Source organism: Leptidea sinapis, chromosome Z (genome assembly GCF_905404315.1).
Source record: "Leptidea sinapis chromosome Z, ilLepSina1.1, whole genome shotgun sequence".
NCBI lineage: Eukaryota > Metazoa > Arthropoda > Insecta > Lepidoptera > Pieridae > Leptidea > Leptidea sinapis.
Genome location: NC_066312.1, coordinates 14483483 through 14498688, shown reverse-complemented (window position 1 = coordinate 14498688; position 15206 = coordinate 14483483). Strand labels below are relative to the sequence as shown.

General features: G+C 33.6%; 1 protein-coding gene across 1 annotated transcript in view; it reads left to right on the top strand.

The window, feature by feature from the left end:
• The window catches only part of LOC126978941 (adenylate cyclase type 6-like), a 308068-nt gene that overhangs the window by 259136 nt on the left and 33726 nt on the right, over window positions 1-15206 (top strand). Inside the window, exons 12-13 of the mRNA XM_050828068.1 lie at window positions 5885-5977; window positions 10587-10733. Coding sequence (XP_050684025.1) covers window positions 5885-5977; window positions 10587-10733 — 240 coding nt within the window. The remainder of the gene's footprint in view (window positions 1-5884; window positions 5978-10586; window positions 10734-15206) is intronic.

The window sequence follows — 15206 nt, the reverse complement described above, 5'->3', positions numbered from 1 at the left end:
TGATGCTTAAAGTAAAGGTTTTCGTACAAGATGGCAACACAGGCTGTAGATTTTGTTTGGTACCTTAAAATCTCTCTTAATTCTATAAATGTATAAAATGCCTATATTTGATATCTAACATTGAAGGAGTAGCTATTGAAAGTATTATGTATGCTCATCTAGTATATGGTGTTTCAATGCAAATGAATCATGTTGTTTGTCCGCGATGAAACGAAAATAAAGCTCCTAAAGTACTGATCCGATTTTAATAAAATTATGCACACTATTTGCAGTTTGGCGATTTGGGACCCATAATTATTTTTATTTCCAATATTTGTTTTGTATGGTTATATTTTCTATGAGAAAAATAAGTGACGCACGGTTTGACAGTAACACTAACAACACCTAATTCCTGCCGCCGAATTCCACCTTCGCACGACACGCCACAAGTTAGGATATCATCCTCACCACCTGGATGTGTTGATGATATGATGATGATGGATGGATCCTCCACAGTGCGGTTTACAAGGAGCTTTCTTCTTCTTTGTGCGGAACTTCCTTGTGCGGTGTTTCCGGGACGATACGACATGGGTACCTTCAAAAAAAGCGCGTACACCTTCCTTAAAGGCCGGCAACGCTCCTGTGATTCCTCTGGTGTTGCAAGAGATTGTGGGCGGCGGTGATCACGTGACCCGTACGCTCGTTGGTCCTCCTATTCCATAAAAAAAGGAGCATATTTTACGAAATATTAATTCTTGTTATTATTATATATTACTAGCTGACCGTGACGTTGTTCTGTATATAATAAATAAATTAATGATTTTTATTCATTTTTATTTGTGACAAAACTTAAGATTTATCAATCTACATAAAAATAATGTGATAGATAATCAACAATTGTAGTAAATCTACCAACTATAGTTAGCTAAAATTAAGTTTATTTTTTACCTCTTGAGAAAGTTATAAAAATTATAATTAGTTATTCATTATAAACTATTCTTTCAATTTCATTTCTGAACGTCGGGGGACACTTCAAAAGAAAAACGTAATTGTTGTGTTTTTTTAATTCCGAGTATTTTCATATTTATTCACCTTTTAAACCTTCTCTGGACTTCGACAAATAATTCAAGATCAAAATTAGCCAAATCAGTCCAGCCGTTCCCGAGTTTTAGCGAGACTAACGAACAGCAATTCATTTTTATATATATAGATAGATTGACAAATTCATAAAAAAAAATCAGTTTTTAATTAATTTTGTACAGAACAATTTCTGTCAGCTAGTAAATTTATAAAAATAAAAAGCTTTTTAAATCTAAAAAGGTCAAGCTCGTATTTATGAAGCTAACATAAAATATCACATAATATCAAGTTGTGGACGACAATAGAAAAAAATCTCTTAATCCATTTTGTGCAGTGCTCTAACGTGCAGTATAGTTTTATTTTGGTCGTGTATATTTTGAATGAAGCTGGAAATGGCGATAAATGGACTTTTCATTTCACGTGTCGTCTGGAGAGTTTCACGTGTGTAGAGGTTCTTTTTTACCTCTACGATGTAATGTGTTTTTCTGGTAGTCCTTTAATTGATAAAGTGTTATTTTCTAGTTGAGAAAAATATAAATGGAATACATTTTCACGTAGAAATAAACTTCAAAAACTATGAAACCTTTTAAGTATGTGAACCTCAAGCTTAAGGAATAAATATTCAGTGGTACTTCATTATTATTAATTCCACTGATGATTTTACTGATACCTTTTGCATGAAGTTACCCTAAAAGATAATAATAATAACTTTATTTACCAAACATCACAATAATTAATAATAGTATTACAAGTTACAAATGTTTCTAAATTATATTATGAACTAGCTGACCCGACAGACGCTATATACAGAATATATAATAAATAAAATAATGTTTTTTTTTGAATTTGTCAATAATACACTGGCCTGCAAAAGTAAGTATCACACTTTTCAAATTATTTTTTTTCTTAACTATAGAAGATAGAGACTTAAGATTAAAAACGTTTTGTTGCAAATTTTATAGGCTTTAATTCTTAGAAACTAAAATTATACATTAGTAACATTTTTAACTTAAAAAAGATAAAACAATGAAAATAGACATTTTTAGTTTAGTCTAAAAAAATTCAACTAAAATGTATTACATGTTATTTAATTTTTAATAACTGGTATTGCCTCCTCGAGCTCTGATTACATCTTCGAGTCGGTGTGGCATACTGAACACTAGGTTTCGGAGCCGATGTTGGGGAATATTCTCCCATTCTTCTACCAGGGCCTGCTTTAGTGCCCTGAGGGTAGTAGGTGGTGTTCTGACTAGCCTCCCAAGCTCATCCCAGGCGTGTTCAATCGGGTTGAAATCAGGACTTCTTGATGGCCAAGCCATCACGCTGATACCGTCCTCCTGAATATACTCTTGTACGATATGAGCTGTGTGTGGCCGGGCATTATCATGCATCAGCATCGATCCATCACCCATATTTGCTAAATATGGCCCTGCATACTCATTGAGAATCTCTTGAGCATATCTTTACCCAGTGAGGGTGCCATTTTCTATAGCTACTAGCTCTGAAGATATGCCAGCCCATACATGTAGGCTTGAAGGTATCGCTCACCAGGTCACCTGTTAACACTTCGCCTTCCATCAGAAGTGTAAAGGGAGAATCGAGACTCATCTGCAAACATTATTTTGACCATTCTTCTTCATCCCACTGCATGTGTTCACGGGCGTACCGCAGTCTCGCTACTCGATGCTGTCTCTCGAGTTTTGGGCCACTCGCTGGTCTTCGGAGTTTCAAATTTGCTTCAGCAAGTCTTCTTCTCACTGTACTCTCACTAATGTAGTCCCTCCGGGTCTGAAGTAGCTGTTGCTGGACTTCAACTGCATTATGGTGGCGATTTCTTAACACAGTGGAAATAATATAACGATCTTCTCGGGCACTGGTACACCTGGGTCTGCCATTACAAGGTCTCCTCAGATGGTGTCCAGTCTCTTCGTACCTTCGCTTTACCTTCTGGATCGTTCGTACCGTCACACCCACCATTCTTGCAGTGCGACGCATACTGATGCCTAGTTCCAGAAAAGCCATGATCCTAGCACATTCTTCAACTGAAAGAGGCATGATAAATAAATGTTATATGCTTTTTAGCATAAATTTTTAAAACAAGACCTATCGATCGTGAAAAAAATTTAAAACAGAAAGAAAAATGTGAATAGTAAAATTGTAATTCGGAAACGTCCACTTTGAAAAAGGCATGGTTTTGTTTTTGAAGTTTTTTTTCAGCCAAATCTTAAAAGAAGGTTACCGACTATAAAGTTTTTATGTACAAAATTAGATTCTCTTTGGAGTCCTTTTTATTTCGAAAGTATATCTTGTGAACTTAAAACGTTATCCCAATTTTAGAAGTGTGATACTTACTTTTGAAGGCCAGTGTATATCATAACGTCAAGAATTACTTTGTAGAATATGCACCCTGCTGTCGTAATGAACTTGTTTCACAGCAGAACTGTCAAACCGTGTGTCAATAAATTCTCTCATAGAAATTATGTATAGACACATCAAAGGAAAAACAAATTTGTTGTTTTTATTTAATTCCGAGCATTTTTCTACTTATTCACCTTTTAAACCTTCTCTGGACTTCCACAAATAATTCAAAACCTAAATTTTCCAAATCGGTCCAGCCGTTCTCGAGTTTTAGCGAGACTAACGAACAGCAATTCATTTTTATATATATAGATTATTTACATACAATACAGGGAGCAAAGACAGCTAAAGTAGTATGAACTATGTTTCAGCTGCCAGTGACTTCTCGGTACCAGATCAAATTATCAAAATCAGATAAAATAAAATAAAAATACTGTCTAAATACAAAAGTGAGATTAAAATTAAAATAAAATAAAAGTATAACTTCTAAGAATGTGTGTATGTGTGTATTTAGATATGTTATTGTGATTTATTTATATTTATTAAGATGTTTTATTGTATAAAAGATATTAATATTCAACAATAAATTTCAATGTTTTATTTGAAATAAAACTGTAATAGTATTTTAAAGCAGTACTATCAATCTAAACACGATATGTCGAAACATGGTGAAATATTATTTCCCTATCTTAATAACATTTCAACATATTTCAACAACTCGTAAAATATTCGGCAACAAAAATAGGATTTTGATGTGGTGATTTCGAATGCAAGTTCCGTTGCACGGAAATTGACATTTAAATCGATTGAACTGTGGAATATCATACATTACTAGCTGTTACCCGCGACTACGTCCGTATTTACCAATGTAAACATATTAGTTTGTGTTCCGATGCTGCCACATGAATATCTACAAAACAATATCTCATCGTTATGGCTGCGTTCGTTACAAACGTTTTCCTTCGACCATTTTTTGTATGACTAACTTTAAAATCCGACAATTACAAAAAGTCTTTACATTTTTTCTATTAATATAAAGATATATATACTATAATAATATAATATAATATAAAGATATATAACTCTATAATACTCACAAATAGTGTGGTTTTCTATTGGTATTAGATAAAATCACCCTCACAGATTCCCCCCTTAATTTTAATTAAACATGATTAATACATATATTTTATATGAATAATAATTAATAACATAATTTTAAGTATAATAATAATTCATAATAACGATGATTTCTAAATGACATACAGCTAGATTGGCTATTATCAATTAGCCTATTTTTTTAGAAAATCACTAAATAGGTGTAGGTTTATATGTATAGTTCTAATACTATGAAGTTACACACTTCAGTATCTCAATACATAATTACATACAACTGTTACATAACCCTTTAAAAATAAACACCTTTTATACTAACTTTGTTATTACCCCTTTCTATTTGGACCTTTATCGCAGAAGTTTGTGATGGAGTTGTATTGAATGAAAAGCAAAACGCTTATTCATTAAGAATTTCATTTAATTATTATTATTCGTTTAAAAAACGTCATATTACATAATATGACGAACTGTGTAAATGTTTCTTTTAGGTACAGTTATGAAATACACGTGACCAGGAATAATGTATTGAGATACCTCATGGTCTACGAACCGTACTCCAGAAGTCTGTGTTGGCATTTCATAACTATGAATAAAAGAGTATGCCTAATTTGGTAAACTCAAAAAATAGTGAATCCCGTAGGGATTCGTAGTCAGTAAAGGTGGCGTAGCACCACTACGCATAAGTGCTACGGAATTATACTAGAATGCATAGAACACCTTGCAACGACATGTAATTATTTTTTCAAATTAGTTGTTAAACGGGCGTACTTTCAGAGACTATGATTCTAAAATTAAATTTTATGCACTGGCATCTTTCTTTTACGCGGTCGTGACTTTCTTTTACGAGCTCGATGATTACTTTTGCAGTTAAGTTTTAAATGTGTTAGTCAATTTAAAAAGTTTTGTAGCAAGAATTTTTAAGAAATAATAAAATCGGATAGATTTTAAATTGAACGGAACGGGAAATTGAATGAGTCCTTACGTGATTGTATTGAATTCTTAATTGATATCTAAACAAAAGTAATACGTTATTCATAATATAATGTTGTACTAGATAATAATATAATATTTTGTAGTGAAAGGAATTTATTTACTTTATTGATTTTTCTATTTTTTATGTAAGAAACGTTGAAAATATATGACTGCAACATATCTAGAGTGTAGCGTTCCTTACTGAAAAAATAATAATAAAAACATTGAAAATTCTTTTTAATACTTATAAGTTATATATCCTATTAGCTAGCATATTAAAAAAATCCAAATAAAAATATTGCATCTATTGTTAAAAAAAAACCAAACGCTAATTGACACATTTCTCACAAGACATTTTTAAGCAACATTCTGTTTTTTTTAGCATTCTCTTCGCCGACATCTGTGGATTCACATCTCTATCAGATCAGTGCAGTGCCGAAGAACTGGTGCGACTTCTCAACGAGCTGTTTGCCAGGTATTTACATATTTTCAATTTGCGATGAGTTGTATAATTCAGACGTATATGAAATCAGCATGCAATGCTTTGAAGGTCATTAAAAGTATTTAGAATTGTCCAGAAAGAGAAGTTGCCGATAAAGAATTCATTAAATTTTAATCTCTTTGTGAAACTGTCGATATACATAATGGAACATAATGAACGTGAGATTTAACACAGATAAACTTACAAATGGAGAAGAAGTGTATAAAGCTATTCTTCTTATTTAAAATGCATTATAAATACATTCAATTATTATTTAAAATAAACATTACACACATTACTACTTGAATGACACAAGACACACATACATTATAGAGGTTTAGTCTTTGACAAATAAACTCTTATTAAGTTTAAACTTAAAAAATAAATTAATTATGGTAGACCTTCGACATGCGACAATATATCTCTCTTCTTATTATTTAGACTGGAGAAACACGACGCCAAATGGTTTATCAGGTGTGATTTTCGTTGCGTACTGAATCAATAAGTCTGCATCTCGTCCCAATCTTTATTACTGGTATTCCGGAATTGGAGCCATTGTAACATTTTTCTGATTACTGGTGACGAGAGAAAATAGTGTGAATGCTGGATGGTTGTTGATAAGAGGATAAAAAACGCTGTCACCGGCCTGAAAACAAAAGCCCAATGTGTCCATTCAAACATTTGTGAATAACAATAAAAAATGGCGTTGGTTAATGGAAAAATATGATTGCTTCGTTCTTTTATATGGGTTGTTTTGCAGCCATTGGAGTGAAATTTTACTATTTTGATGTTAAGTGATCACAGCCGCTCATATCGCAACACTAGACGAATCACAGGAGCGTTGTCGGCGCAAAAAAAATGAAGGCGTTTTTTTGTCGGTACCCCTGTCGTACCGTCCCGGAAACACTGCATAAGGAAGCTCTTTCCACAGCTTTGTTCAAATATTATTTTGCCTTTTAATCCTGTATAAAATAGTGTAAAACCGCTTCCCTTTTTATCAGTAATAAATGAAACAATGTTATAATAATTTTAATGTCTATCTATCTAATAATTTAATATAAAAGTTGTATAATGTTATTTAAAATTTAATAAATTCACCATTTTCCTGAACAGTGTTGATACTTTTACGGCCTTCTTACCAAACAGCAAAATTTGCCTACGTCTCAATTCACGCAATATTTCATCAGCATCATTATTATTTCAGCCGAAGGACGTCCACTGCTGTTAAATATCACAAATGTACCAACAAAGAAATACCTTCACATACAAGCGCGTTTTACCTCCATATCACTGCTAATTTCAAAATAGAACAAAACACTTGCAAGTTCTGAAAATGCTCGTTCGTTCCTGCTATTATTTCTCTCTTCCTGGTATTAATGCTCAAAATGAATTACTCCATTTCAAAAGGTAGATAATATTTAATGTATACGTGTAAATACGTATTTATGAAATTAGAAATGAAAACACTCATTTAATATTATTATCACTCTCGCTGGCTACTACCTAGGGTGTTTACATTCTCCTTATAATACATGTTAGTAACGTGTTTTAATACTCCGGTATAAACAACAGTTGCAGTTGTTTATTAGTGTTTCCCATGTATATACTTGTATGATATTTCTAATTGCTATCATTTTAGTTAAATGTCCTTCCTGTTCATGACACAAATATATTGCTAAAAGGTGTTGAAAGTGTTATAAATGTCATTCTGTATAGTTTTTCATTTAATAGAATTTAATAAAATAGTGTGATATTTTTAACTAATGTTAAATAATCAATAGAAAACTAAAAATAAACATTCACTTTTTCAGTTTCGGTGCTACAGATAAAATCCTATGTATGAATGAAATACATTATAAAATTACTTAACATGTTCTAAGCTATTCATACTATAGAGTGTTTCCGGGATGATACCACATGGGTACCTTCAAAAAACCAGGTGACCCCGTACGCTCGTTTGTACTCTTATTCCATAAAAAAAGAGTTTGAATGGCATTACAGTAGACATGACGTACTTATTACGGAATCCTGACAAGTATAGTCGTGTCAAAGGTTTCCTTTTTAGTTGATAATATAACGTAGAGGGTACGTATCTAAAAGCATAATATTACGGGGTCCATCCGTAACATGATAGCGACGAACGCTTTATTATTAAATCCATAAAACGGCTCCAGCCGAGGCTATTTTATTATTACTTTATCATGCCCATTATTATTTCCTTTTTAATATTCTACATTTATTTGCCTGTAGGCTTTCCTTTCATCTTATAGAAAAATATAAAAACAAAATATAATAACTATGTTGCTATATTATAATTTCCACTGAGATTGAGAGAAACTCAACTAAACTTTGAAGCTTACCTTTTCTGAGTTCTATTTTTAGGTCAGCTTTGTAGTTTCAATTGTTTGTCCTTCGCGAGGCGAAATAGTTCTGCCGCACTCGCGATGCCAGTCCTCTCTCGGATGTTGCGTAGCCAAGACTTTTTTCTGCAACCTACGCCTCTTCTTCCGGCAACTTTTCCCATCATGATGAGTTGTAGGAGTGTGTACCTCTCGTGCCTAAGCACGTGCCCCAAATATGCGACTTTTCGACCAGAGAGAATGCTTGTGTCTATCATTATAGGTTTGTAATTCATTCACAGTGAACAGGTGAACATGTAAATTAGGGCTTTGAGCAAAGTCAGTTAATATAAAATTATTATTTTATTAATAAAACTAAATTTCAAATAATATCGATACTTATTGGTGTGGAATGGAAAATTATTAATTGTTTCCTATTTTATTGACATGAATCGATATTTACTGCGGAAACTTCTTCTACGAGTATCAAGGGAAACAGAATATTATAATAGTAACTGTTTCGAATACTAAAAACAACTAGTTATTTAGATAAATAGTTAGCACCGATTATGCGTAAGAAAAAAACGAGAATTACAGGTGAGATCATTGAGATAGATTGTGATCAAATTTCATCACATTGTGATCACAATCTATTGAGCATATGTTTTATTTATGAATCAAAACAGTTAATATAAAGTTTAAATTTTGCTTAAGGGATTATCCGAAAGTTTTCAACATCACACTCACGCATAAAATTGCAGCACACTCATTTGGTAGGAAGTCACTATTATGTTTTTTTTTTCAAATAAAGGACGAGACGAGCTGGACGTTCAGTTGATGGTAATTGAAACGCCTTACCCATTACAATGCAATGCCGCTCAGGATTCTTAAAAAACCCAAAAATTCTGAGCGGCACTACAATTGCGCTCGTCACCTTGAGACATAAGATGTTAAGTCTCATTTGCCCAGTAATTTCACTAGCTAAGACCGAAACACAGTAAAGTGTATACATTACTGCTTCACGGTAGAAATAGGCGCCGTTGTGGTACCCATAATCTAGCCGGCTACCTGTGCAAAGGAGCCTCCCACTGGTGAAATTATAGCTCTGTTCTACCGAATGTTATGAACAATTCCTGCTCGACTAGAGGTGACCGAACTTTCACTGTGTATAGAGGGGCCTTACAACATTGTTTCGCTAAAGGTTTTAATTGGATGAGGGCTTAAATGCTGAAAGAACCTCTCGTGAAGTTGTTAATATGATGCTTCATGAAAATTTCGCTAAATATACATATGCATACGTATTAAGTAGATATACTGCCTACACTAATAAAAAAATAGTTTTCCTTTAAGAGCTAAACAAAAGTATTTATTGCTCGAGATAATAGACAGGATTTTCCTGATTTGTCCATAAAAAATCAAATTTTACCTCACCGATTTTATATGAATTTATATAAATCCAGGATTGGTTACGCTCCATTGAGATTTTATATAACGTGAACATTTTCTAGGAAATCTGGAGAAACGCATTCAGAAATATAGAAAGTTTTGTGTAGAATTTCCCGGTTCTCCATTTATTAGTACAGATTTTCACTTAGTTAAAGCGTCGAAGTTATATAAAATTCTCGTTAAAGTTTTAACTATCAGTGGATAAGAGCAGTGAAGCGCAAAAAATTGGCAAGACTGTAATTATGACGTTTTACTTTTGAATGATTTTATGTTTAACAATAGTTTATATCAAGGTATGATTTACTCTGTTGGAGTTTTTTAAATTCGTTAGCCTAGTTATTGTAATTAATTACGATAAATATAAAGTTATTTAGTTGACCATTAATCAAATAAAATACGTTATATAAGATTACATAGCTAGCAAGTTTTATAACTCTGTTATACAATATTGTTTGACACCTTATTCCAAATATATATTTTAATCATCGAGAACTAGAGTGGTATACCTACCTGCCATGCCTTAAATCTCAAGGTGACGGGTGCAGCTTGATGCAGCAGCAGTCGTATTAATTGCACTACGCCTTAAGTCGTTTTTTCTTACTCCATATATCTCTTACTCCCATAAAAATGCCACATTCTGCTGCCCATAAGTAAGAAATGAGAGTATTTCCCTTCCAGAGAGATCAGGATGTGTTAATTAAACATGCACACGATATTTTTGAATAAGAAGTACTCCCTTTGATCTTCTGCAATAAATAACTAAAGCTTTTCTGTGTATGTCTTGGCTAATGTACTAACTTTTGCATTATGTCGCACAGATTTGATCGCCTCGCAGCGGAACATCATTGCCTTCGCATCAAACTTCTGGGAGACTGCTACTACTGTGTGTCGGGTCTTCCGGAGGCACGTGAAGATCACGCCAAATGCTGCGTCGAAATGGGCTTGGATATGATTGATGCTATCGCGTAAGTGTATCACACTCAACTACTAACGTTAAAATGTCATTAGAGATGTTTATAAATACAACAATATACACCCGAATATCCAACGATTGTTTTGGTTCATATTATGTGTGTGAAAGCTGTTAAATTGCCTTACAAATACCTATCTTACGACATTTGTATGCCTTCGATGTATCGACGTTGTTGTCGAACTGCTCTAATTGTTGTGACATACATAATACTGGATGTATTATGTATGTCACGTTACGTTGGGGTGTCACTATGTATTAGAGATATTGAACCATCAAGAATCGTTTTCGCGAAGGAACTTACCTTTGGCAATATTTTCTGTTCATATGACTAGCTATCAATATGTCATGTTCTCCCCGAGTTTCTGTCTGAACTTTGCTTAATCCCTCATCATGGTGTATGGCCGCGATATTAATTTATGCGGAGAAAAAGTGCATAAAGCTATTTTTTTTTTAATAAAATGCCAAAAATACAAAAATTCAATTAAGTGAATATGACACATTACTGCTTGAATGACACATACACATACATTATAGAGGTGTTTGAGAATTACACCCTTATAAAGTAAAAAAAAATATCTTGACATTAAGGAACGAGACAAGCAGGATGTTCAGCTGGTGGTTATCGATATGCCCTGCACATAACAATGCAGTGCCGCTCAGTATTCTCGAAAAATCCAAATATCCTGAGCGGAACTACAATTGCGCTCGTCACCTTAAGACATATGATGTTAAGTCTAATCTGCGTAAGAATTTCTAGCTACGGCACCCTCCAGACCCAAACACAATAATGCTTACATATTACTGCTTCACGGCAGAAAAATATCAATACTAATATTATAAAGAGGAAATATTTGATTGCTGGTTTGCTTGAATAGTCTCCGAAACTACTGAGCCGTTTCGAAAAATTCTTTTAATGTTGGGAAGCTACTCTATCCCCGGGTGACATAGGGTCTATTATATTTAATAAAAAAATATGGATCCTTATTAAACCTTCAATAATCTATGATAGGATAAAATAATAAACTATAACTTTGCAGAACACATCATTATTTACAAAGAGTGTCATGACAGCATAAATTCTAGTGTTCTCTTATTTTAAAAATTTAGTTTAAATATCGCTACCAAGTACTCAGTCTTGTGTGTACGTGGACGAAGTCGCGGGGTATCAGCTATAGATTTATAAAAGTTCTTTTGTTTATTCATGCTACTGGCTAAGTCTGAATACTTAATAATGTTTTAATTTTCATGCAGATTCGTATGTAACAGCAATATTTTTTCATCTTTCAGGGCAATTAAGACAATCGTACACTTGACACAGCAAAGATGTGATACAATTATTCACTTTTAGGAGAGGGAAAAGGACTGTTTTAATAATTAAGTTTAGACCAAAACTATGATAATATTATTATTGATTTGTTTATAAAATAACGTTGGTTTTAATAAATACACTATAAGACTCATAAATGGATGTTTTCATCAAAAATCTCCAGTTAACTTAATTTAACTTAACTTCTGCTTAAATTTAACTGTAAGTAATTTATAAACATAATAAGTAGTTCGGTAGACTCATGAATTATAAGCTTCAGCCACTCAATGCTATGGAGTTCAGCATTGTAAATCCTACATTTAGTGCTCTAATGACCTTGAAATAGATGTTATATTCGGATTACACTTTTTCGTCGAAGAAGGTCGCGGAATGGGGTACATTGAACCTTGTCCAATTTAATCCCCAGAATACTTAACTTTGCGCGGTTACCACAAAATAAACCACATTTGTCGTATCACCGCTCTTCGACAACACTTCCCTTAAAACGTCACCTAGTATCGAAAAACTGGGTCTCGAAATATCAAGATTGCCAATTCCACGGTCATCTGGAGGGCAAAGCCAAATTGGCTTCGAAGAAGCTGGGTGCTATTAATAGAGCACGGCAATACTTCAGTCCCATATTCTAGCGCTCTACAAAGTGCAGGTCCGGCCACATATGCGCTTCATACGCTAAAAATATCTTCTATTCCCAAGGTTAGATACCACAAAACACAATAATTCAAACATTAAACCTATTGTCTAAAGTGCAAATGCTTATAGATTAAAAAAAAAAATTTTATCTAGTATATTTAAATACAATCAGATTTATTTTCCTTATCTCTGTTTAGTCGCAATAGACTAGAAGACGACTTCTAAAATTTTTTAATAAATTTGTGTTCCAACTTGAGAGAAAATAATTTTTTGTTCCAATTCCGAAACCTTCGTTGTCTTTCAATTATTTATTTTTATCACTATAATATATTTACGTATGTTATATGCTGTTAAATATTTTCATTACAAAGAAGAAACTCAAATACTCTAAACAACATGTATATCACATGAAAGTCGTATATATTATAGGTTACACGCTGACGTTATCCTGGCAACAGATGTTCAGAACACTCCCCGTAATTAATACGGTAACGGCAAAACAACAATAGTATGCGTTCGTGGCATTCACAGAGTATTGGATCCCTTATAGATTTTCCAGATACATGGTAATCCATATATGTCGCGGCATTGATAGAGTATTGGATCCCTTACAGATTTGGCACATGTGTGATAATATAATACCTACTCCATATATACCGTGGCATTCACAGAGTATTGGATCCTTTACAGATTTGCCAGATACATGGTAATCCATATATATCGCGGCATGCACAGAGTATTGGATCCCTTACAGATTTGCCAGATACATGATAATCCATATATATCGTGGCATTCACAGAATATGGGATCCCACACAGATTTTGCAGAGGCATGATATAATACCTACTCCATATATACCGTGGCTTTCACAGAGTACTGGATCCTTCACAGATTTGGCAGATGTATGATATAATACCTACTCCATATATACCGTGGCTTTCACAGAGTACTGGATCCCTCACAGATTTGGCAGATGATTGATATAATACCTACTCCATATATATCGTGGTTTTCACAGAGTACTGGATCCCTCACAGATTTGGCAGATGTATGATATAATACCTACTCCATATATACCGTGGCTTTCACAGAGTACTGGATCCCTCACAGATTTGGCAGATGTATGATATAATACCTACTCCATATATACCGTGGCTTTCACAGGGTACTGGATCCCTCACAGATTTGGCAGAGGCATGATATAGTACCTACTCCATATATACCGTGGCTTTCACAGAGAACTGGATCCCTCACAGATTTGGCAGAGGCATGATATAATACCTATCCATATACATCGTGGCATTAACAGAGTATGGGATCCCTTATAGATTTGGCAGATTTATGATAATATAATACCTACTCCATATATATCGTGGCATTAACAGACTATGGGATCCCTTATAGATTTGGCAGATGTATGATAATATAATACCTACTCCATATATATCGTGGCATTAACAGAGTATGGGATCCCTTATAGATTTGGCTGATGCATGATTATATAATACCTATCCATATAATATATCGTGGCATTCACAGAGCAATGGATCCCTTATACATTTGGCAGATGTATGATATAATACCTACTCCATATATACCGTGGCTTTCACAGGGCACTGGATCCCTCACAGATTTGGCAGAGGCATGATATAGTACCTGCTCCATATATACCGTGGCTTTCACAGAGTACTGGATCCCTCACAGATTTGGCAGAGGCATGATATAATACCTACTCCATATATATCGTGGCATTTACAGAGTATGGGATCCCTTATAGATTTGGCAGATGTATGATAATATAATAACTACTCCATATATATCGTGGCATTTACAGAGTATGGGATCCCTTATAGATTTGGCAGATGTATGATAATATAATAACTACTACATATATATCGTGGCATTAACAGAGTATGGGATGGGATCCCTTATAGATTTGGCTGAAGCATTATAATATAATACCTATCCATATAATATATCGTGGCATTCACAGAGCAATGGATCCCTTATACATTTGGCAAATGTATGATATAATACCTATTGCATATATAAGTATGTAATCTATAATATTAATATCTTAAAATTTACATAGTTTTATAAATAACTGCTTTTTTTGTAATATCTAATAACAATTATAATTCAATACTGATTTAAACTCCTCTCGTACCACTCATTTTTATTAATACTACAGCGTTGTTTTAGCGTTTGATGAAATGACGAAAGTGTTGATGTTAATAGCCCACTTATTTGATCATATACGTGATAACTCCAAAACAGTTTCCCAAAAATCTGCAAGGTTGCGTCGACAATCGAGTTTACCTTAGTAGTAAGAAGTGGAAATCTTTGCGGATTTCCAACTTGACGAGATTTTAACGGAGGTTCGTCAGTCGGGCTAGTTCTATAAAAATAAAAGCGGGTGCACTCATACTCGTCATAAAATCCGCTACATAGTTGCCTTGGGTTGTTATGAGACGTAACGGGTATTTTTTCTTCCTTTAACAATAACGA